The 25,625-nt window shown below is 46.4% G+C and overlaps 1 protein-coding gene across 3 annotated transcripts in view; it reads left to right on the plus strand.

Annotated features, from left to right (window-relative positions):
- ADAM33 (ADAM metallopeptidase domain 33) overlaps positions 1–25,625 on the plus strand; it is a 99,171-nt gene that overhangs the window by 51,463 nt on the left and 22,083 nt on the right. For all 3 annotated transcript variants that reach the window (XM_060278330.1, XM_060278329.1, XM_060278331.1), the window contains exons 6-15: positions 1,772–1,961; positions 2,599–2,664; positions 4,376–4,447; positions 5,926–6,092; positions 7,990–8,074; positions 9,987–10,129; positions 16,935–17,112; positions 19,993–20,082; positions 20,728–20,923; positions 25,124–25,232. In XM_060278330.1, coding sequence (XP_060134313.1) covers positions 1,772–1,961; positions 2,599–2,664; positions 4,376–4,447; positions 5,926–6,092; positions 7,990–8,074; positions 9,987–10,129; positions 16,935–17,112; positions 19,993–20,082; positions 20,728–20,923; positions 25,124–25,232 — 1,296 coding nt within the window. The remainder of the gene's footprint in view (positions 1–1,771; positions 1,962–2,598; positions 2,665–4,375; positions 4,448–5,925; positions 6,093–7,989; positions 8,075–9,986; positions 10,130–16,934; positions 17,113–19,992; positions 20,083–20,727; positions 20,924–25,123; positions 25,233–25,625) is intronic.

A 25,625-nucleotide genomic window follows, 5' to 3' on the forward strand; every position in this document is an offset into this window, starting at 1 on the left:
TTGCCCATCTGCTACTGAGCCGAGTTAAAGGTTTTACAATTCATATATAAAGCCCTTAGCAACTTTGGACCTGTTTATCTATATGCCTTGCTCCATGTGCACCTAGATATGCAGAACCAGCATAAGGGAGGGGGACGTATATGAGGCTGAAGAGGCAAGAAGTTAAACAAAGGAAGGAAATGATTGTATGATAAATAGTTATTACAGATTTCAGACTCCAAGGAGATTTTTTAATTATTTTATGTTTGCGTCTAAAAACAGGACTGGAATAGTATATGTAATGAGTGAACTAGAATGAAGAATGGAGGAATGAATTAGAGAGTGCCATATTAGCTATAAATAGAAACGTGGAAGGGGGGGAAGGAGGAAGTCAACAGTATAAAGGAACTATAGGGGAGCAAAATTTGGCTAAGGGGTATTATATCGTTAAAGTGTAAGAACATGGTTCCCCAAACGTGAATAAGTTTTGATGTACTTTCTTTTTCTTTTTATGTTCTTAATTGTTCTTTCTTTTTGTATTTTTCTTTTTGCTTGTTGTCCCCCCCCCCCATGTAATGGTCAGAAAATCAATACAAATACTTAAAAAAAAAAGGTATGCAGAAGCGGCACTGTTCATAGGTGTCGCATAAGACCTGCACAAGTCACATTGTGACGTTTCTATCGCAATCACGGCTGTTGTCCTTTTCTTTAAACTGTTTTTAATATTGTGTTTTAATGTTGTAACCTGCCCAGAGTCCTTAGGGTGAGGGGTGGGTGGTGAATAATAATAATAATAATAATAATAATAATAATAATAATAATAATAATAATAAATTTATACCCCGCCCATCTGGCTGGGTTTCCCAACAGATTATTAAAAACACGAAAAAACATCAAACATTAAAAACTTCCCTAAACAGGTGAATAATAATAATAATAATAATAATAATAATAATAATAGCAGCCACAGCAGGTTTCCTGTCGTCGTGAGATGATGATGGTTTTGAATTGAAATAATTTTTATTTGGTTTTACAAGTATAAAACTATAACAATACAACCGTAGACATCCATCTTTACAGATTCCTCCAAATCTCTGGACTTCCCACCTTCCCCTCCACGGGTCCTATTGTCAATCTTTTCAACTGCATATTATTCAGTAGTACATCTTTTATATTACTCCATTATCTTCATAGTATTTGCTACATTACAAGTGTTACTGCAACCCTGCTAATGTTTTCAGTACGTTTCCGAGCACAATTCAAAGTGTTGGTGCTGACCTTTAAAGCCCTAAATGGCCTCGGTCCAGTATACCTGAAGGAGCGTCTCCACCCCCATCATTCTGCCCGGACACTGAGTTCCAGCACCGAGGGCCTTCTGGCGGTTCCCTCATTGCAGGAAGCCAAGTTGCAGGGAACCAGGCAGAGGGCCTTCTCGGTGGTGGCGCCTGCCCTGTGGAACGTCCTCCCAACAGATGTCAAAGAGGAAAACAACTACCAGACTTTTAGAAGACATCTGAAGGCAGCCCTGTTCAGGGAGACTTTTAATGTTTAATAGATTACTGTGTTTTATTTTTCTGTTGGAAGCCGCCCAGAGTGGCTGGGGAAACCCAGCCAGATGGGCAGGGTATAAATAATAAATTATTATTATTATTATTATTATTATTATTATTATTATTATTATTATTATATTCATCTGCTTACAGTGGTCTCCAAGATAAATTATAAATTCCCCCCACTCTTCGTTAAAGATTGCGGCTGTTGTTCCAATCACGCTCTTTTGTTCTTCCACCAGTGGCCTGATCACGCTCAGCCACAATGACAGCTACTACCTGAAACCCCCAGCGAGCCCGGAGTCTGAGCCTCACGTCGTCTATAGGGCAGAACACCTGCCAATCAAAGGCGGGACCTGTGGGCACGGTGACCAGATGCAAAACAGCGTGGCCGATATCGCCCGGTCCTTCAAACCGGCTGCACATCAGCGGGTAAGCCTTTGTGCACGATAAGGGGACAGGGCGGAATCCCAGATTTGGAAGCTAACAGATTTTTTGTTCATCTCACCTTTCCGGCAAGGAGCTCAAGGTGGCGTTCCCTGGCTCTCTCCCACCTCACAACAACCCTTTGAGGTAGGTCAGACTGAGAGGCAGTGGCTGGCCAAGGTTGCCCACCGAGCTTTGTGGCTGAGTGGGGATTTGAACCCTGGTCTGGCTCCCGGGTCACGAGTCGCATCCAGGCTGTGCCAGTAATTCATGGAAATGATTCAGCCCTATACCAGAAATTTAGGTTAGCACCACCAAAATGAACATTATTTTCCATTGTACAGTAGATTTTGAAAAATAAAATTTTATTTTACAGTTTATTGTTTATATTTTGAATGAGACATATCTGAGGACACCAAAATCTTTTCAGTGCTTGGGGCCTCTAAAGGTCTTAATCTGGCCCTGGCGAGGATCACTGCCATAGTTGGTCTTCCTTCCTTCCTTCCTTCCTTCCTTCCTTCCTTCCTTCCTTCCTTCCTTCCTTCCTTCCCTCCCTCCCTCCCTCCCTCCCTCCCTCCCTCCCTCCCTCCCTCCCTCCCGCCTTCCTGCCTTCCTGGTGACACTGAGCAAATTTGTCTTTCAGAAAAGGAGAGATGCCTGGAGGACCCTGAAATACATGGAGCTCTTCATTGTTGCAGACTACACCCTGGTGAGAATTTTTGCTGTCAGGTGGCAGGGGTACAAAGAGGGTTTCATACAATTCCTCTGTGAACTGAGTGGTCCAGCCATGCAGAGACCCCAAAGCCCACCTTCCCAGCAGCCCAGATCTTGCCAACCTGTGTGCCCTTAGCCTGACTTGATGAGAAGTGGCAAGATACGAGGGTCCACAAATGCATTTTCCAGCTTTCCGCTGGAGAGAGTGACTTTCCCCCGAGAGAGGGCACAGGATTGAGCAGGAGCCCTGCTCTCCTTCCAGAAGAGGGCAACGAAAATGGTCAAAGGCCTGGAAACGATGCCTTATGAGGAACGGCTTAGGGAGCTGGGTATGTTTAGCCTGGAGAAGAGAAGGTTAAGGGGTGATATGCTAGCCATGTTCAAATATATAAAAGGATGTCATATAGAGGAGGGAGAAAGGTTGTTTTCTGCTGCTCCAGAGAAGCGGACACGGAGCAATGGATTCAAACTACAAGAAAGAAGATCCCACCTAAACATGAGGAGGAACTTCCTGACAGTAAGAGCTGTTCGGCAGTGGAATTTGCTACCAAGGAGTGTGGTGGAGTCTCCTTCTTTGGAGGTCTTTAAGCAGAGGCTTGACAGGCATATGTCAAGAATGCTTTGATGGTGTTTCCTGCTCGACAAGGGGTTGGACTGGATGGCCCTTGTGGTCTCTTCCAACTCTATGATTCTATGATTCTGTGCTTGGAGAAACACCAGGACTCTGCAAATCTTCTGCTGTTGTTGACGTCGACCTTCGCCAACCTGGTCCCTGCCAGATGTTTTGGGCTACCAGCTCCCATCAGCGATGGCTGGAGATGATGAGAGTTGTAGTCCAGAACTACACCAGGAAAGCACCAGGCAGATGAAGGGTGGTCTGGAACGGTCGTTCCCAAAGTGGGCGGTACTTCCCCGCCCCATGGGGCAGTGGGATTCCCTAGGGGGGTGCTAAGAGGCAAGGGGGTGGTGGGGAGGGACACTGGAGCTATGAGAAAAGCTGGTGTCACTAGATCGAATTTGTTGAATGAGTTAATGTGATTGGTGTAAATTAGATTCTGAATCTAAATGTGAATCAGTTGTGACTGCTTTGAATTTTAAAAGTGTGTTATGGATTTTAAAATTGAATTTTGAATTTTATTGTATCCAGGATTATTCTTGGGGGAATGCTTTGACTGTGTTGTTGCTGTTGTTGTTGTTGCTGCTGCTGTTGCTGTTGCTGTTGTTGTTATCTATATACTGCCTTTCATCCAAGGAAGGGGAGGTTATTGTATTGTATTGTATCGTTCTTGTTTTCATTGTGTATTTTGTGTTTTTACATTGTATTTTTATGTTGTGAACCACCTTGAGGTCTGCAGATGAAGGGGGGTATACAAATATAATAATAATTCTTACCGGGTCGTGCAAACTGCTATTCTGAATAATGTTTCTTCTAGGGTAGGGGGAACTGGGGATGAGTTTAAGGAACCAAAGGTGGGGCAGGGGTGTGTGTGTGATAAAGTTTGGGATTTGCTGGTCTAGAATGAGGATGGATCCTTCTGAATTTAAGCGCAGTCATTCTCACATATTCCGTGCATCGTGGGGGAAGCAGTTCTTCAAAGAGCATCTAGCAGTGTGTGTTAGTTTTGGCTTAATAAATGTCCCTAAATTTCTTCCTTTGCCCCTCTTTCCCCCCCTTTCCCCCTTCTCTTCCACTGTCTCCTTCCCAGTTTGCATCCCAAAAGCAAAATCTGGGGCACACCAAGCAACGGATCTTGGAGATTGCGAATTACGTAGACAAGGTAATCGCTCAGCAAGACTATCCTTGGCTTATCCACAGCTACCTATTCTGAACATCAAGGACATAAGCCCATAAAAAGAGCCCTGGAGCTGGATAGTTTCTGTTGGTTAAAGCATGGTCCTGACAACGCCAAGGTTGCAGGTTCGATCCCTGGAAGCGACAGCTGCATATTCTTGCATTGCAGCATTCCTATGATTTGAACTGGATCAGGCCATAACCTTGGCGTTACCAGCACCACACTCTTACCAGCCGAGCTAATCGAGGAAGACTCCATTCTGAAACCGGAAGAGGTGCTATAAGTCAGCTCAGACCAAGCTGCGTGCCCTCCGGGTGTTTTGCACTACAACTCCCATCAGCCTCAACAGTGAACAGGGAGCGGTGGTCAGGTCAGCTGGGAGTGGTAGTCCACAGCAGTGGTGGCTGGTGCAAATCAGACCTGGTAGGGCAGGAGGCAGGGAGTTCGACACTAGGTGGCGCCAGAGAAACAAGAGCCCGAGCCAAGTAATTCTGGTTTTGTCCTTTTGCTCTGGGCTGAGTTCTACAAGGCCAGTGCAGAGACTAAGGAAGGGGAAGCTGGCAGTCAGGGCCCACCCTCTGGGCTGGATGTAAATGAAAAGTTAAGGAGGTGGGGCTGGCGCACTGAGATGAGTGGGGCAGGGCCCCACTTGCCCTAATGGACCAGGAGGACCATAGCATCCACATGCCTGACTTAACAGTGTTTGGGGCTAACAGCACGCTTATTTATTTCGTAAAAGTTATACACCTCTCGATTTCAAAAAGCAAAACCCTCCAAGCAGCTTACAAAGAGAATAAGCCAATAAAGCCAACTGGAAGCTAGGATTTCTGTCAGTTAGAGTATGAGACTCTTAACCTCAAGGTTATGGGTTCGAGCCCCACAATGGACAAAAGATTCCTGCATTGCAGGGGGTTGGACTAGATGACCCCAGTGGTCCCTTCAAACTCTACGAACTTTTAAAAACGCTCAAAAGACAGAATCCGCAATAAACTAAAAGCAGATTAAAACATACGCCAACCTTCTAAATGTGTTTGTGTGTGTGTGTGTGGGGGGTTTTATTGGTTTGTTCTTGGTTTTAAAATATATATTGCATTTTTACGGGGTTAACCGCCCTGTAATCCTCGAACGAAGGATGGTATACACATTTAATACACAGCAACACCAATAATGTCCAGGGAGGCTTGCCTGAGAAACAAAGATGCTTTTAGCAGGTGCCGAAAAGTGTACAGTGAAATTGCCTCAATAGGCGGGGAGTTCCAGAGGTGAAAGATTGATTTCTTACAAATGCGGGGTGGGGTATTATCTGCCACCTGTAACAGGGCCAGCTCCACAGATCGAAGTAGTCAAGTGGGCAAGGTGATCTTGCAGGTGAACTATGGGTCCATTATTATTATTATTATTATTATTATTATTATTATTATTATTATTAACCCTCCTCCTCTCTTCCTGCTCCTCTTCCCCAGTTTTACAGGTCCCTGAATATCAAAGTGGCCCTGATCGGCCTTGAGGTGTGGACCGAGAGGGACCAGTGCAGCTTGAGCAGCGATGCTCACGCCTCGCTCATGTCCTTCCTGCAGTGGAAAAAGACTCTGAAGGCTCGCAAGAAGCACGACAATGCCCAGCTGCTGACGTGAGTCGTCGTTTCAGAAGCAGCCATCGATAAGGTGGCTCATGCTAGGGGGCAGGTTGTGGGGGGGGGGCATTTCCTCTGCATTTTAATGAAATGATCCACCCATTATTATTATTTTTACTTTTCAAACCGGTATGTGAACCAAAACGCAGCTAACCTTCGGAATTCGCGCTTATCTGAATTTTGCAATGCAGTTTTCCAGCCGCATTTTCCCATTCATCCTGGGAACCATAGCTTAACACTCGTGGATCTACAACTGCCCGGCACCCTTAGCAAACTAAGGTGGAAAATGGGCTCAGAGACACATCCACACCACAGATTCAAACCATCCCTTCTTCCCAGAGAACTCTGGTAATTGTAGTTTTGTCAGGGTGATAGAAGGGGACCCAGGTGGCGCTGTGGTTAAACCACTGAGCCTAGGGCTTGCTGATCAGAAGGTCGGCGGTTCGAATCCCTGTGACGGGGTGAGCTCCCGTTGCTTGGTCCCAGCTCCTGCCAACCTAGCAGTTCGAAAGCACATCAAAATGCAAGTAGATAAATAGGGACCGTTACAGCGGGAAGGTAAACGGCGTTTCCATGTGCTGCTCTGGTTTGCCAGAAGCGGCTTTGTCATTCTGGCCACATGACCTGGAAGCTATACGCCGGCTCCCTCGGCCAATAATGCGAGATGAGTGCGCAACCCCAGAGTCGGTCACGACTGGACCTAATGGTCAGGGGTCCCTTTACCTTTACCTTTTACCAGGGTGATAGAAGGAAATCAGCCCTGAGTGCTCACTAGAAGGACAGATCCTGAAGACTCCCTGGAAAAGACCCTGATGTTGGGAAAGATTCGGGGCACAAGGAGAAGGGGACGACAGAGGACGAGATGGTTGGACAGTGTTCTCGAAGCTACCAACATGAGTCTGACTAAACTGCGGGAGGCAGTGCAAGACAGGAGTGCCTGGCGTGCTATGGTCCATGGGGTCACAAAGAGTCGGACACGACTAAACGACTAAACAACAACAGGGTGATAGGAGAGGTCTCCTAACAATTCTCAGCATCGTTAACAGATAGCACTTCCCAGGTTTTTTTTGGCAGGGGGGGTGGAATCTTGACATTTAAAGTGGAATAGGTAAAGGACCCCTGGATGGTTAAGTCCAGTCAAAGGCGACTATGTGGTTGCGGCGTTGATCTTGCTTTCAGGCCGAGGGAGCCGGCATATATCCACAGACATCTTGGGTCATGTGGCCAGCAGGACTAAACTGCTTCTGGTGCAACGGGACACCGTGACGGAAACCAGAGCAGCGCACAGAAACGCCGTTTACCTTCCCACCGCAGGGGTACCTATTTATCTACTTGCACTGGTATGCTTTTGAACTGCTAGGTTCTCCCAAAGCCGTTTTTTAGAGGCCCATGAGAAAAATGACAAAGAGGAAGAAAAAGAAGAAATGGAAAATGATAGCAGTACTTCAGAAAATGAGATAGAATAAACTGCATGTATATGTTGTGTCTTCTGTTGTTGTTTTTAAAGCTCTACTCAAAGGGTAGACCATCTATGGAGCTTAAATATTGAGGTGGACCTTAACTTTATTTGCCGTTGGTGCTAAGGGACAAATCTGATTATTTATTTATGTTGATGGTTTCTTGCTTTTTTTGCTGCTTTTGAGGGAAAGGGGGGTTGTTACCTGTTTTATTGCAAGCACAATACTTTGACATACACTGTGTTTCATGCAATTTGTAAAACTACTCCACACTGAACTTTCTCCCAATTCCCCAAAGTTTCCATTTTTTTCTGGGGGAAAAACGGGGGGGGGACGTTTCCCCCCCATGGCTTCAAAGTTTCCGAAAATTTTACATCTCTACCCGTAACCATGGTCTCTTTCCTCTGTTTCCCACCTTCCCTTGCCTGTTTTCACAGCGGGATGACTTTTGTTGGAACCACTATTGGAATGGCGCCACTGGAGGGCATGTGCACTGCGGAAAACTCTGGTGGGGTGAGCATGGTAAGGACAAGATCGCTGCTCCTCGATCTTCCTCTTGCTAGCTAGAGCTGTCTTCTGCAACCTGGTTGCTGTTTTGGACTACAACTCCCACCAGCTGCCTGGGGCTGATGGGAGTTGTAGTCCCAAGCGCCAGGAGGGCAACCCAAGCGCCAGGAGGGCATCTCCTTTGATTGCACAAAATGATCCTCTTTCTTCCCGGCATCAAGAAGGAAGGGGGGGGGAGGAAGAGTTGGGTTCTGCCGGGTGCAACCTCAGTTAGTCTCCGGTCTTGGCGTGTTGGGATTTCCCACCCCAAATCTGCAGGGAAAAGGCCCCAGATATGGGGGAATATTTGAACTGTAGGGTTGGAAGGGACCCGCACGGCTCATCTAGACCAACCCCTTTCAATGCAAGAATGAAAGCTAAAGAACCCATCCAGCATCTGCTTAAAAACCGCCAATGGAGGAGAGTCCGCTGAACATATCGACAAGGATCATTGGGTTTTAGGCGGTAGGAACAGCGTAGATTTGGTTTGGCTTGTCTGAAAGGGGTTCTTGCGGCCAAACCTGAGCCCCTGAGATGTGGCCCTGGTTTTGGCAGCATTTCAGGGGGTTGGACTGGATGACCCTTGGGGGTACCAATCTATGATTCTATTATGCCCTCCTCTCCTTTAGCCTGAAGAGGTTTCCCCTGGATCTCTCCCCCCCCCCCAGCTCCTTCGCTGCACAGCTTTCGGCAAATGCTGAAGACCAGTGCCGGATTTACGTATAAGCTAAACAAGCTATAGCTTAGGGCCCCACTCTCTTGGGGCCACCCAAAAAATTTAAATGAAAAATGTACACTTCCAAAATATAAGATCAAAAACAAATAAAATAAAACCTATATACAGCAACAGTGTTTTGTGTTGTGTAGGCTCCTGTGATGTAAGTCATGGGCCCTGCCTGCTAGCCTGCTCCCTAAAATATCACTGGTTTGCTCCTTTCTATATATAGGGTGCCTGCATTCAAGGTGCCATGGACTGATTGCATGGCAACATGGGCAAATGGCTTTAGATATAGCATATATTCAACACTTAGGGATGTGGGTGGCGCTGTGGGTTAAACCACAGAGCCTAGGGCTTGCCGATTGGAAGGTTGGCGGTTCGAATCCCCGCGACGGGGTGAGCTCCCGTTGCTTGGTCCCAGCTCCTGCCAACCTAGCAGTTCGAAAAGGACGTCAAAGTGCAAGTAGATAAATAGGTACCAGTACAGTGGGAAGGTAAACGGCATTTCCGTGCGCTGCTCTGGTTTGCCAGAAAGCGGCTTTGTCATGCTGGCCACATGACCCGGAAGCTGTACGCCGGCTCCCTCGGCCAATAACGCGAGATGAGCGCCGCAACCCCAGAGTCGGTCACGACTGGACCTAATGGTCAGGGGTCCCTTTACCTTATACCTGTATATTCAACACAAAAAACAGCGACAATTTGTTGTTGACAAAGGACAGCTGGACATACAAAGGGCCCCATTACCTTCCGTAGCTTAGGGCTTCATCAAGCCTGCTGGAAAAAAAAGAGTAATTTTGTTGTTCCCGCAAGGGGACAATGACAATAAAGATATCTTATCTTATGAAGACATACCTCTTTCCCAGGTTTCCTCAACCTCGACCCTCCAGGTGTTTTTGGCCTACAACTCCCATGATCCCTAGCTAGCAGGACCAGTGGTCAGGGGTGCTGGGAATTGTAGTCTCAAAACATCTGGAGGGCTGAGGTTGAGGAAGCCTGACTCTTTCCCCTCGTTGTGTGTTTTCCGGGGACCCCCCACCCACCAATTCCTGGGATTGCAACCTGTTTTAGTTTTGATTGAATTGTCGCAGCCCTGGGACCTCCTGGCGGAGGGCAGGGGATAAATTTGGTGATGATGATAACGTAAATGATGACCGCAATCCTCTGCCCCAGGACCACTCGGAGCTGCCCATTGGAGCCGCCGCCACAATGGCCCACGAAATCGGCCACAACTTTGGCATGAGCCACGACCCTGAGGGGTGCTGCGTCGAGGCCACGGCGTCCCAGGGCGGCTGCGTCATGGCTGCTGCTACAGGGTAAGAACCAAATACAAAATGCACAAAAAAACCATGAAGAACTGTGAAAAATATGAAATATATTGTCCCAAAAATATAACCGAAAATAACAGGAGCTAACAAAAATAACTTAAATGCCTATAGCCTGTGGCATACATTCCAAGTACAGTCATACTGAAGGCAGCCGTGTTTAGGGAGGCTTTTAATGTTTAATTGTTTTATTTCATTTTTCTGTTGTAAGCTGCCCAGAAACCCAGCCAGATGGGCGGGGTATAAATAATACATTTTTTAAAATTATTATTATTATTATTATTATTATTGTTATTATTATTATTATTATACCTTGGTTTAAGTACCGGTACGCTTCAGTTTGAGTACTTTCAGTTTAAGTACTCCGCAGACCCGTCTGGAACGGATTAATCCACTTTCCATTACTTTCAATGGGAAAGTTTGCTTCAGGTTAAGTACGCTTCAGTTTAAGTACGGACTTCCAGAACCAATTACACTCATACTTTGGGTTAAGTACGCTTCAGTTTAAGTACTCTGCGGACCGTCTGGAATGGATTAATCCACTTTCCATTACTTTCAATGGGAAAGTTTGCTTCAAGTTAAGTACGCTTCAGGTTAAGTACGGACTTCCAGAACCAATTACACTCATACTTTGGGTTAAGTACGCTTCAGTTTAAGTACTCTGCGGACCGTCTGGAACGGATTAATCCACTTTCCATTACTTTCAATGGGAAAGTTTGCTTCAGGTTAAGTACGCTTCAGGTTAAGTACGGACTTCCAGAACCAATTACACTCATACTTTGGGTTAAGTACGCTTCAGGTTGAGTTCTCCGCGGACCCGTCTGGAATGGATTAATCCACTTTCCATTACCTTCAATGGGAAAGTTTGCTTCAGGTTAAGTACACTTCAGTTTAAGTACTCTGCGGACCATCTGGAACGGATTAATCCACTTTCCACTCTTAAAGTGCAAAAGTTCGCTTTGAAATCCTATATAGTGTTAGGTGATTGTACAATGAACGCTCATGGATATGATGTTTAAAGCAAAGTTCCTCAGTTGTCCTCGTCTGTCCGACGGGTTGCTAGCTAGAGTTCTTCCTGTTTCACTGGTTGGACTCCAGTTTCTTCACAGGAACGGACTCTATCAACAGAGTTAAAGAAAAAGAAACTTTGATAGCTAAAAAGTTCCAGCAACTCTAACATTCTTCACTTCGGTAAAGGCTAATAACGGAGTAAGAAGCTTTGGGGCAGGACAACCAAAGACGAGCTAGTCAAAGCCTCAATGACACACTGGGCGATAGATATAAGACACAATATACAGGTGAAACTTGGAAAATTAGAATATCATCAAAAAGTGCATTTATTTCAGTAACACAACTTAAAAGGTGAAGCCAATATATGAGATAGATGCATGACATGCAAAGCAAGATATGTCAAGCCTTTATTTGTTGTAATTGTAATTATTTGTCATTAGGTGGGTCAATTATAAATGGAATGTAATTAATGAAATGTAATAGCGATGTTTATTTTTGTATTATTGTAACTATTTGTTTTATTACCGTGGAATTTCCAGAAGAAAGCATTTGTGAAAATAAAAATTAAAAAAAAAAGTTGCATTACTGAAATAAATGCACTTTTTGACGATATTCTAATTTTCCAAGTTTCACCTGTAGATTTTTGACCTGGGGGGGGGGGGGACTTTGGAATAGTGATTTGATGATTACAGCATGTTTTTCTTTGAAGGAGAACTACTTGAAAATGATTTGCAGGTGGTATTTAACTCTGAGTAGGCTTGCTACGATATATAAGATTGAATCAGACAAGTGCTGGAGATGCAAAGAGATGGAGGGAACATTCTTTCACATGTGGTGGACTTGTAAAAAGGGTAAAAGAGTTTTGGGAAATGATCCATAATGAATTGAAAAAAAAAAGTCTAAAAGTACTTCTCCCCCCAAAAGCCAGAGTCCTTTCTGTTGGGGATAATTCAGAATGAAATTCCCAGGTGTATGTATGCTACTACTGCGACCTGTGTTTAATAATAATAATAATAATAATAATAATAATTTATTATTTATACCCCGCCCATCTGGCTGGGTTTCCCCAGCCACTCTGGGTGGCTTCCAACAGAAATATTAAAATACACTAATTTCTTAAAGCTTAAAAGTTTCCCTAAACAGGGCTGCCTTCAGGTGTCCTCTAAAAGTCTGGTACTGTAGTTATCTGGTGGTTATTTTTCTTTTTGACATCTGGTGGGAGGGTGGGTGCCACTACCGAGAAGGCCCTCCGCCTGGTTCCCTGCAACTTGGCTTCTCGCAACGAGGGAACCTCCAGAAGGCCCTCGGCGCTGGACCTCAATGTCCGGGCAGAACGATGGAGGTGGAGACGCGCCTTCAGGTATACTGGGCCGAGGCTGTTTATCTTAGGATATCTTCAGGAGAAGAACAGGTTAAGAAATAAGCTCTACACAAATCTGGAATGGATGGCACCTCATACACCTTCTTCCCGTAACTCCTGCAGCCAAGCTGATGCCAAACATCTCTTTTGTTTTTCAAATCCAACTTTTACAATCACATATCCAATATATAACATAAAAAACAAGATGCCAAGGAATCTCCTCGACTCCCCCACCCCCTTTGTAGGTCTATTGTTAATCATTTCCTCCTGCATCTTTTACATCTCTAATATGTCCAAAATTCATCATTAAACTACAAGTGTTATTCTAATCCTGCCAACAGTTTTAACGGTTTACAATGGTTTTTAAGATAAATTATATATTTCCCCCTCCATTCCTTATTGAAATTTTGGTCTTCCTGATTTCTGATTCATCTGGTCATTTTTGCCAGTTGTGTGGCAATGTCCCTCCCTCCCCAGGAAATAAGACACGAGACACAATGAATTAATTTTAAGTGGGTGAAAAGGCCACAACTTTATTGGTTTCGGATGCTAAGCGGTATTGGCTTAGGCATTGGACCCTAACCGGCTATATCCGACTGTAACCCGTGTGTTACAGTCTGGGAGAAATTAACCACCAGAAAGGAGCCCAATGATGTACATCTACTGAGACACCTCCTGTGGCCACCGTTGGGGGGTGCCATAAGGCCCTGACCTCCGCAGGCTACCGCCCCCGGAACCCCTTTAACGGGATTAAATCTCCAATTTTGGTCAGATGATGACGTAATCTGCCCCCCTTCTTCATTTATGCAAATTTCCAATGCCTAACCGCCAAACCCAGTTGTGACGAATTGCTATGAGGTAGGCGAAAAAACCAGTTTGGCTAGTCCAAGTGGAAAAAGTCCTACCAGGCCCCCCGGCCAACCAAGGCGACCAACCAAAGTCCATAGCAGCGTCGGCCTAACCTGCCTAGCCTAAAGGGCGGGTGGGTGGGTGATCCGATCGCGCTGGGAGCCGGGGCGAAAGAGGGCTGAGTTCCCGCCTCCGGCTTGGTTTAAAGTGGGGAAGCCCCGTCTCCCGGCTGACCCGATTGGTCAGCCCAGGTATGACGGAGGCGGGAACTCCCCCCTCATGAGGGGGCTGAGCTCTCAGCCCCCATCGCGAGAATTCAGTCGGGCCAAGCCCACAACACCACCTCTGTGGGATGAGGAAGTGGTTTTCTGCATAGTCCAACCATTTAATGTGCCATTCTTCTCTTGTTGGGACTTTATCATCTTTCCATCTCTGGGCCAATAACATCCGCGCAGCCGTGGTTGCATACATAAATAATCTTTTCTGCTCCCTTGGGATTTCAGCACCTAGGATTCCTAAAAGCTTCGGGTTTTTTCCCCCAGAAGTTATTTTAAACATTTCCCCCCAACTCATTATGAATCATTTCCCAAAATTCATTTACATGTCTACCATGTATGATAAAAGGTGCCTCTCTTTTCCTTATATTTCCAACATACATTTGACCCTTGGTGCCAAACATCTTGCTCTGCTTTCCTTTGGACCACATCAGCGAGGCTGAGAGGGAGGGGTCTCATCGTCTGGGCAGCCCAGGACCTCTGGACGCATGGCCTAAGCTTGTGCCCTGGAGAAGTCACTTTGGTGCTTCTAACGCAGCAAAAGCAACGCAGGAAGCAGCAGTTACTAGTTCCCAGTCTCTGAAGCCACAGCAGGCGCTGTGATTCTCCAGCGGTTTGGCTTCACCCCTGGAGGCAAACTCCATTGTCTCTCGAGACGGACGGATGCCGCAACGTTGCCAGACAGAAAGATCTCCCCTCTCACGTGCCCACAAACTTTTCTGGGGGTGTTCCCAACCCTCCAGAGCAGATGGGGGCGGGGTGGTTCGTGCAAGGAGGAGGGTTAGGCCAGGGTTGACTAGCAGGACAACCTATAAATATAACTTATATAAATATACAGAGTCACACAATGGTCCCATCTCGGCCACATTCTTTTCCTTTTAATGCTTTTTATTGATTTTCTTACATGGTAAAGATTACACGTTCCAAATGAAATACAAACGAAACAAGAGATTACCAAATAAACAAATATGTATAAATCCTTAAATTCCTAAAGAAGACCTGTATTATTTAAATCTTTTTCTTAATTCACAATTTCTTAATTTCTCCACGTGACTTCCAATCTCCTCAATGAAGGTTCATCCATTTCCCCCTTTTTATTAACACTGCTTCAATACAGTGGTGCCTCGCTAGACGAATTTAATTCGTTCCACGGGTCTTTTCTTATAACGAAAAATTCGTCTAGCGAATCCCATAGGAATGCAATGATTTTTTTTTTAATATTTTTTTTTTTGCCCATAGGAACGCATTAATTGAATTTCAATGCATTCCTATGGGAAACCGCGATTCGCTAGATGATTTTTTTGTAAAACGAATTCATCTAGCAAGGCAACCTCCGCTAGAAAAAGCCTTTCGTTAAGCGGAAATTTCATTAAGCAGGGCATTCGTTAAGCGAGGCACCACTGTATTCCTTATCTCCATTTCTTTCTTTTATTTTGTCTCATGTGTTCCTTATCTAACTTACAGATTGCGGAGTTTAGTCAAAGCATTTCCAGGTTTTCACTTGTGGACAATGTTTAATTAAATAGTCTTTTTAAATCCCCCATTCTTTTTTATACCTTTGGGTTGGCTGTCTTCTAATTGTCTCAGTCATTTTTTTTCCTAATTCAATATATTCAAACAGTTTCTCCCGCCATTCCTTCCTTCCTTCACATTCAGGCCATACGTTTAAAGCGCCGGTACCTACTTTAAACAGCCATTGCTTCCGCCCCAGCGGGAGCTATAGTTTGTTAAGAGTGCTGAGAGTTTTTAGAAGACCCCCCGTATTCCCCTCGCAGAGCTACAATTCCCAGAGCTCCCTGTGGAGAGGGATTGATTGTTAACCCACCCTGGGAACTGTATTTTCCTTTCTTTATTTTCCCCGCCGCCATCCAGAACCCCTGCTTTTCCCCAGGAAGTGGGGCTACAGCAACACCAGCCCGATAAATCAAAGCTGGTTTTCTTTCAGCGGCAAGGATGCAAAAATGGAGACAGATGTACAATGGCAAGAGGGAGGGAGGCAAATTGAGTGTGTGCCATTTGCAGTTGTCTTTCGGAAGCAAGCCACATGTTGGGAAACAAGGGTCTTGTTCCATGTCTGTTGGATGTTTTTGAGAGGAGCCTGCATGAAACAGTGAAGCCTTTCTCCTCTCCGGAAAGCGCCCGGCACGAGGCTGTTTATAGACTTGAAGACACGGAGGGTTGGAGGCCCCAGAGCTTGTGTCCATGCCGTCGACATTGGCGGCGGGATCGGCTGTCGCACAAAAGAGCCGTTGTCCAGGGGGAAGGGGAAATGTCAAGGAGACCACGGGGCTCGGATTTCAAGGCGGTTCAGGGCACCGAAATAAATCACACCGAGGAAGTCTGTTTTGGAGAGAGGGTTCTGGGCTGGATGGGTGCAGTGGGACAAGGCCTCTTCATGCACAAGCCACATATTTGGGCAGAAGCCCTGGCTCCGTGGTAGAGCACCATCCCAGGAGACTTGAGGGTGAGGCAGTGGGGTGTAGTGGTTAGAGCAGTGGGTCCCAAACTTTTTTGGTTCCACAGACTCATCTCCTGTGCTCACCCTACCTTATTAAAAGCATCATTCATTTTTTAAAAAATAAATTTTACTAAGGTTAGAAGTGACAAAACGTAACATCGCCACCCTCTTTTTAAAACCAAATCAAGACTTCTCTCTAGATACAACAGAAACACAAAGAGGGGGTGGGGGAGAGAAATAGAGAGAGATAAAAAGAGTAGAAAGAGGTTAAAAGAGAAAGATCACAAGATAAGATTCAGAAAATAAAGAACTTCCGATTCCTCACCTGTCTACTTTAAAAAACAACAACTATTCACTTTGTCAAATCCATTCTAATACCCAACAAAGCGATTTTCTGTAAACAAACATTATCTTCAATCCTCAAATCCAGATATCATTATTTCTTTTTCTTTCTCACGGGGAAAAACCTCCGAGGAATTTCCAATCTTTAACAAATTTAAAATAAAACAAAACAATATAGTTTGCACATCCCACCACGGAAATTAATAACATAATAAAACAGTAAGAATTTATGGCACAGTTAAAACTGCACAGTTTAACTATTTCAACAAAATGCATGGACCTGATCCAAGGATGCCGGCTTTCCTCAATCTGAAAGTCCGTTACGCCTCAAGCGCCCCTCTGCTTATTATTATTATTATTATTATTATTATTATTATTATTATTTGTTTCCATCTTGTGTTTTTAAGTTGTGAACTGCCCTGAGATCTATAGAAGAAAGGCGGTATGCAAATTCAATTAATTCATATCAACAGTCGCCCCTCTTTGCCTGTGTCTCCGCAGCCACCCCTTCCCAAAAGTCTTTAGCTCCTGCAGCCGGAGGCAGCTGGAGAGCTACTTCCACCGAGGGGGTGGCGTGTGTCTTTTCAACATGCCCGACACCAAGGACCTGGTGGTGGGCAAGAAATGTGGCAACGGATTCCTGGAGGACGGCGAGGAATGCGACTGCGGGGAGGTGGAGGTACGTATTCGTGGCATCAGAATTTCCGAACTGAGAGGTGATGGGTCCAAAGGCTGCCTGCAAGTCTAGGGCTAGAGTTCTCTCTGGGTCTCCTCAGACGTTGAGTTGGGGTGCATGCTGAGCTCCCAAAACAAAATTTTTGCGGGTGCTCAGAGACCCAGAGACCCCTATAGTAGTAGTAGTAGTAGTAGTAGTAATAATAATAATAATAATAATAATAATAATAATAATAATAATAATAATTTATTATTTATACCCCGCCCATCTGGCTGGGTTTCCCCAGCCACTCTGGGCGGCTTCCAAAAGAAAAATAAAACACAGTAATCTATTAAACATTAAAAGCCTCCCTGAACAGGGCTGCCTTCAGATGTCTTCTAAAAGTCTGGTACAGTGGTGCCTCGCTTAATGAATGCCCTGCTTAACGAAATTGCCCCTTAACGAAAGGTTTTTTCCAGCGGAGGGTGCCTCGCTAGACGAATTCGTTTTACGAAAAATTCGCCAAGCGAATTGCGGTTTCCCATAGGAATGCATTGAAATTCAATTAATGCGTTCCTATGGGCTGGGACCCAGGTGGCGCTGTGGTTAAACCACTGAGCCTAGGGCTTGCTGATCAGAAGGTCGGCGGTTCGAATCCCTGTGACGGGGTGAGCTCCCGTTGCTCGGTCCCAGCTCCTGCCAACCTAGCAGTTTGAAAGCACGTCAAAATGCAAGTAGATAAATAGGAACAGCTACAGCGGGAAGGTAAACGGTGTTTCCATGTGCTGCTCTGGTTTGCCAGAAGCGGCTTTGTCATGCTGGCCACATGACCTGGAAGCTATACGCCGGCTCCCTCGGCCAATAATGCGAGATGAGCGTGCAACCCCAGAGTCGGTCACGACTGGACCTAATGGTCAGGGGTCCCTTTACCTTTACCTATGGGCAAAAAATAATAATAATAATAAAAAAAATCAATGCATTCCTATGGTATTCCCTAGACGAATTTTTCATTATAAGAAAAGACCCGTGGAACGAATTAAATTCATCTAGCGAAGCACCACTGTAGTTGTTTTCCTCTTTGACATCTGTTGGGAGGGAGTTCCACAGGGCAGGCGCCACCACCGAGAAGGCCCTCCGCCTAGTTCCCTGCAACTTGGCTTCTCGCAAAGAGGGAACCATCAGAAGGCCCTCGGTACTGGACCTCAGAACGATGGGGGTGGAGACGCTCCTTCAGGTATACTGGACCGAGGCCGTTTAGGGCTTTAAAGGTCAGCACCAACACTTTGAACTGTGCTCGGAAACGTATAGTTGGCGCCCCTGAACTAAGCAACCACAGAAAGAGGGGAGTCTAAGGAAACATAGACTTTCTTAGGATTTCCGGTTAAAATATTTGTAAAATGTGAAAACAAAAAATTATATGTGTGTATATATATATAGAGAGAGAGAGAGAGAGAAAGAGACAAACTCTCATCTCCTCATCAACACAAAGAAGGCTTTCCTGATCTTTCACTGATAACCCATGTTCACAAAATAATAATAATAATAATTATATAATTATATAATTATAATTATAATAATAAATTTTTATTTATACCCCACCATCCCCAGTCAAAACCGGGCTCAGGACGGCTAACACCAATAAAATTACAATAAAACATAAAAAGAAATTAATTAAAATACAATATTAAAATTTAAATGCAGCCTCATTTTAAGTACAGTGGTGCCTTGCTTAACGAATGCCCTGCTTAACGAAATTTCCGCTTAACGAAAGGATTTTTCGAGCGGAGGTTACCTCGCTAGACGAATGCGTTTTACGAAAAATTTGTCTAGCGAATCGTGGTTTCCCATAGGAATGCATTGAAATTCAATTAATGCGCTCCTATGGGCAAAAAAAATAATCAAAAAAATAATAATCAATGCATTCCTATGGGATCCGCTAGACAAATTTTTCGCTATAAGAAAAGACCCGTGGAACGAATTAATTTCGTCTAGCGAGGCACCACTGTAGTCCATAAATCCAAGCCATGAGGGAGGAAAACACAGGGGTCAGACTAAGTCCAGTCCAAAGGCCAGGTGGAACAGCTCTGTCTTGCAGGCCCTGCGGAAAGATGACAAATCCCGCAGGGCACTGGTCTCCTGTGAAAGAGCGTTCCACCAAGTTGGGGCCAATACTGAAAAGGCCCTGGCCCTAGTAGAGGCCAATCTAGCAACCTTACGGCTCGGGATCTCCAGAGTATTGTTGTTTGTGGACCTTAAGGTCCTCCGCGGGGCATACCAGGAGAGGCGGTCCCGTAGGTATGAGGGTCCCAAGCCGCATAGGGCTTTAAAGGTCAAAACCAGCACCTTAAACCTGATCCGGTACTCCACCGGGAGCCAGTGCAGCTGGTAAAGCACTGGAGAAAATGTGGAGAGCTGTAAAAGAATAGCCTTGCTCTCATTTTGAAAAGATATCTAACCATACCTGCCAAGTTGCTGTCGGAGAAATAAGAGACCTGGCCGGAAGTAGCAGGCCGGAAGTAGCGCTGCCGCCATGTTGGAACTGGGCGGAGCATGCTCAGAAGTGACTTTTGATGCTGCTTTGCCCAGTTCCAAAATGGCCGCCGCACCAGAATAAACCGGGAAAAAACAAAAAAATCCGTTTTTTCAGCTAGGAGCAGCTGGAAAAACGGGGATTTCCCGGGGAACACGGGAGACTTGGCAGCTATGTATCTAACCATATTCTGCAAATAAAAAAATATGTTGATACTGTACTGTACTATACTACACCAAAATGTTTAAATGTCCCTTTGATTGCTTGAATCTTCCCTTCAAGCTTGCATGCCACGCCCTCAAAGAGCCTCTGTTTTAAGAGGGCTATTCCAGGTGATGGTTGTGGTGATCTTTCTTTTCCCTCTCTCTTTCCAGGAATGCACGAACCCTTGCTGCAACCCGCAAAACTGCACCCTGAAAGCTGGGACCGAGTGTGCCCACGGCGAATGCTGCGAGGGCTGCAAGGTATTCCAAATCATCTCGCGGGGGTTCCCTCATTTCTAGGGCCAGATAACTCTTGGGTTCCCACCAACTCCACAATTCTGTGATTCTTTATCAGGCTAACAGGGAGAGAGAGAAGAAAGAAAGAAAGAAACACATCTGTAGAAAAACACAACACATTGCTTTTCAGTTGTTTATTAGCTGTGGTCTAAACCACTGAGCCTCTTGGGCTTGCCGATTGAAAGGTTGGCGGTTCGAATCCCCGTGACGGGGTGAGCTCCCGTTGCTCTGTCCCAGCTCCTGCCAACCTAGCAGTTCGAAAGCACACCAGTGCAAGTAGATAAATAGGTACCGCTGCGGCAGGAAGGTAAACGGCGTTTCCGCGCGCTCTGGTTTCCGTCACAGTGTTCCGTTGCGCCAGAAGCGGTTTAGTCTTGCTGGCCACATGACCCAGAAAACTGACTGTGGACAAACGCCGGCTCCCTCAGCCTGAAAGCGAGATGAGCGCCACAACCCCAGAGTCGCCTTTGACTGGACTTAACTGTCCAGGGGTCCTTTAAAAAAAAAAAGCAGCACCGGACTTGGATGCTAAATACATCAGCTTAAAAGCCATCCAGCTTAACCGCTCAATAAAACTCACTCTCTCTCTTGTCTTCATCTGTTCTGTAGCTCAAAACAGCTGGGACCATGTGCCGAGAGCCAGCCGGATCCTGCGACCTGCCCGAATACTGCACAGGGGCTTCTCCCTATTGCCCCAGCAACGTCTACCTCCTGGATGGCTCAATGTGCTCCTACGGGGAGGCTTACTGCAACAACGGCATGTGCCTGACCCACCAACAGCAATGCATCCAGCTCTGGGGCCCAGGTGAGCGCCTCCCCTGCCCCCTACATATCCTTCCTTCTCTGCACCTTTTCTACATAGGGGTGGAGTTTTCTGAGAATCGTGATGCCAAGCTCACCTGCATAGATTCCTTTTCTAACGCCCTCCTTGATCTTGAGAAGCAAGATTATTACAGTCATACCTCATGTTACGTCCGCTGCGGGTTACGTCTTTACAGGTTACGTCCCGTGGTGACCCGGAAGTACCGGAAGGGGTTACTTCCGGGTTTCACCACTCGTGCATGCGCAGTAGCACTAAATTGCCCTTTGCGCATGTGCACAAGCGCCAGATCGTGCCACGCACCTGTTGAGATACGGCGCTTCAGGTTGTGGGCTTTCATGTTGCGAACAGGCCTCCGGAACGGATCTCTACAAATACAATGATCTCTTTTTTATATGTATGGGTAATAATAATAATAATAATAATAATAATAATAATAATAATAATATATTTATACCCCGCCCATCTGGCTGGGTTTCCCCAGCCACTCTAGTCGGCTCCCAACAGAATATTAATCACACGACAAAATATCAAACATTAAAAGCCTCCCTAAACAGGGCGGCCTTCAGATGTCTTCCAAAAGTCAGATAGTTGTTTATTTCCTTGACATTTGATGGGAGGGCGTTCCACAGGGTGGGCGCCACTACCCAGAAGGCCCTCTGCCTGGTTCCCTGAAGCCTTGGTTCTCACAGGGAGGGAACCGCCAGAAGACCCTCGGAGCTGGACCTCAGTGTCCAGGCTGAATGATAGGGGTGGAGACACTCCTTCAGGGATGTTAGGGTGGGGAAGTACCTCTGGTAGGGGACATGTCACTTCACGTCTGGGGTAGTTTGTCCACCTTTGGTCCTCACCTTGCACTCAGCTCCCACCTGTGGCTCTTAGAACCTGTCAGAATGCAATAGCAGCCACACCCTGGGAACGGCTTTGCCTGGCTGGCTGAGCCAGGTGAGGGGAGCCAATGGGTTGCAAACCCTTGTTGAGTTAGAGAACCTGCATGTAAAGAGGCTCTGGCGCATTGAGCGTATGAGACCAAGAGTGGGCCCAACGGTCAAGAAGGCGGTCTCTGCACATGCTGTAGGGGGAAGCGAAGGGCAGGTGGGGCTCGTCCACCTGGGAATGATGTGGGTGGCGCTGTGGTCTAAATCACAGAGCCTAGGGCTTGCCGATCAGAAGGTCGGTGGTTCGAATCCCCGTGGTGGGGTGAGCTCCTGTTGCTCGGTCCCAGCTCCTGCCCACCTAGCAGTTCAAAAGCACATCAAAGTGCAAGTAGATAAATAGGTACTGCTCTGGCAGGAAGGTAAATGGTGTTTCCGTGCGCTGCTCTGGTTTGGCCGCATGACCTGGAAGCTGTACGCCGGCTCCCTCGGCCAGTAAAGCGAGATGAGCGCCGCAACCCCAGAGTCGTCCGTGACTGGACCTAATGCTCTACTTTCCTTTGGGCCACACCAGCAAGGGCGAGCATCTTGTTGTCTGGGCAGCCCAGGACCTCCATACATACTTCCCAGGCTTGCTCTTGGGACGCAGGTGGCGCTGTGGTCTAAACCACTGAGCCTCATGGGCTTGCTGACTGGACGGTCGGTGGTTCGAATCTCCACAACGGGGTGAGCTGCCGTTGCTCCGTCCCAGCTCCTGCCAACCTAGCATTTCAAAAGCATACCAGTGCAAGTAGATAACTAGGTGGGAAAGTAAACGATGTTTCTGTGCGCTCTGGTTTCCGTCATGGAGTTCCGTTGCACCAGAAGCGGTTTAGTCATGCTGGCCACATGACCCGGAAAGCTGTCTGTGGACAAACACCGGCCCCCTCGGCCTGAAAGTGTAGTTGGTGACCCAGGTGGCGCTGTGGGTTAAACCACAGAGCCTAGGGCTTGCTGATCAGAAGGTCAGCGGTTCAAATCCCTGCAACAGGGTGAGATCCCGTTGCTCAGTCCCAGCTCCTAGCAGTTCGAAAGCACATCAAAGTGCAAGTAGATAAATAAGGACCGATCCGGCGGGAAGGTAAACGGCGTTTCTGTGTGCTGCTCTGGTTCGCCAGAAGCAGCTTTGTCATGCTGGCCACATGACCTGGAAGCTGTCTGCGGACAAACGCCGGCTCCCTCGGCCTATAGAGCGAGATGAGCGCCGCAACCCCAGAGTCGGACACGACTGGACCTGATGGTCAGGGGCCCCTTTACCTTTACCTTTACTGGGGCAGTTAGTCTTTCACCTAAGCTGCTTCCGAGTAGTTCAGCACTTCAACAAAGACCTTGAACACAGCACAGTAGTTATGGGCACCAGATTGTACATTTCGGTTGGAACTGACCATCCACGTATTTTTTCCTTTTAGCTAAGGAACAAGCACCATCTTCTGGAGAGTTTGGGGGTTGCAGTTTGGGTGTTTGTGAGAAAAAAAACCTCCGTTTCTTGGTCACGCAAGGGTGGGATAGATTGTAAGCGGGGAGAGGATGGAATGATGAGAACCAGTTTTGAGAAATAGGGGGGACAGGGGGAGCCTGCAGACTGCCCGTGTTTGGTGGCAGGGAGTCAAGTGCAAACCGGGACTTTCAAATGTGTGCAATTGAAGTGGGTTCAAATGTTCTGCAGTTTTTGCCCAACCTGGTTCCCTCCTGATGTTTTGTACTATACCTGCTGGCTAAGGCTGATGTCGTCCAGAACATTTGGAGAGCACCAGCTTAGAGAAAGCAACAAATCCACTTTTTTAAAAAACGATTTATTTGGTTGTGTTTTTTTTTTGGTGATTCAGAAAGCAATGGGAAAACGTATTGAAACACATGAGATGGAAAATGATTAATGGAAAAGTTTGTAAATGCTTGGTCAGTGCACCCCCAATCCACCCTGTGGCTCTGTTCCAGGCCCCCCAATCTGGCTTATTTGTTCTGGGTCAACCCAGAGATCACTTGTGTTGCCTTTGGATCCAGTACCAAATTAGTTCAGGGGCAGAGATTAGGGCAAAAATAAATAAATAAAAAGTAAGTAAATATATGGCCAGGAAGATCTCCCCAACTGAGAACAGGGGGTGGTTTTCAATTCAGCAGAGTGCTCATTGTTGTTGGAAGGTACCCCAGGGGTCGTCTAGTCCAACCCCCTGCAATGCAGGAATTGCATTGCTTCTCCCTCTCCAGTCCCCACAACAACCTTGTGAGGTAGGGATAGGCATAGAGGCAGTGACTGGAAACCCCAAGGTCACGCCCAGAGAGCTTCATGGCCAAGTGGTGGGATTCGAACCCAGGTCTTCCACATCCAAGTCTGACGCTCTAACCACTACTCTGTGCTGGATCTGAGTAGGCCTGATCCTGCTTGCGACTTAGGAATGCTTGGCCAAATCTGGCTTCTAGCCCTAGAAAGCACCCATGAGCAAATCAGGATGATTGTCATATAACCTCCCAATAATCAAGAGGAAGCACTGGGGGGGGGGCGATAGCTGATGGACACAGTGTCTTTAGAAAGCATTCCAAACATGGAAAGAAGAAGGAAGTCCCAGCAAAGGAAGAATGGCTACAAAAACCTATGGAATATGCAGAAATGGCGAAACTTACGGAAGAATGAGAAATCGAGATAACAGCTTTTTATATAAAAGAATGGAAATGGTTTATTGAATATGTACAGATAAACTGGAAACAGATAAAAACACTGGCAGGATTATTGTAATAGTTTCATAAGGCTATATATTTAAAGAAGATTAAAAAAATGAGTAAGTTGAGCAAATTTGGATATGCAGCAGATATTCAAGGAACCACAGAAAGAGGGGGAAGGAAGTCAGATTTTGAAATGTCAAGATGACTGCAAAATTGGTGAAGTGTATATATTTGAAAAGTATAAATTTTTTAAAAAATTAGAAAGCATTGCAGACACACCCCTCTCCCAGAACCCGGCGAGCCTTGAAAGTAGGAGAGCAAAGAGCTTGAAGACAGAGGGCATGTAGCAGCACCCATAGAGGAGATGATGATGATGATGATGATGAAAGAGGAAGTGGGAGAGGGAGAGGTGGGGGGTGGAGAGTCACTTGGGACAAACCATTATCCAAGAGGCTGGGTTCCAAAGTCTTTCTTTAATACTGACCAAAAAGCTGATGGTAAGAAACTTTCCTTGTCTTTGTACGTTCCTGGGCAACCGCCTGACAAATGGAGAGAGGTGCCTTTTGGTCGCCCCATCTCCTTGAGCTCACTTCAACTCTGCTTCCACCTACAGGTGCCTGGCCGGCTCCCGACGCTTGCTTCCGGGACGTCAACCGGGCAGGCGACATGTACGGCAACTGCGGCAAGGACCGCCACGGCAACTACGTCAAGTGTGCGTGGAGGTGGGTGCTGGTTTATGGAGGCACCACGATATGCAGACTGTGGGCTTGTCTATTTGACCAAAGGTGAACTCTGGGGACCTCCAGATCTTCTTGGTCTCCCTTAAAACCACCCAACATGGCCCCTCAATCAGGGATGATGGGATTGTGGTCCGGCGACATCTCGATTGGCCACCCCAGGTGTTGAGATGCTATCCTAAATCCCCGTGGAAAGGGCAGTTCTCAGCATCCCACGCCTGTCAGTCTGATCCATACCTGCCAAGTTGCTGTCAGAGAAATAAGGGACCGGGCCGGAAATAGCAGACCGGAAGTAGCGCTGCCGCCATTTTGGAACTGGGCAGAGCATGCTCAGAAGTGACTTTTGATGCTGCTTTTCCCAGTTCCAAAATGGCTGCC

This window comes from Zootoca vivipara, chromosome 9 (genome assembly GCF_963506605.1).
Source record: "Zootoca vivipara chromosome 9, rZooViv1.1, whole genome shotgun sequence".
In the NCBI taxonomy this organism is placed as follows: Eukaryota; Metazoa; Chordata; class Lepidosauria; order Squamata; family Lacertidae; genus Zootoca; species Zootoca vivipara.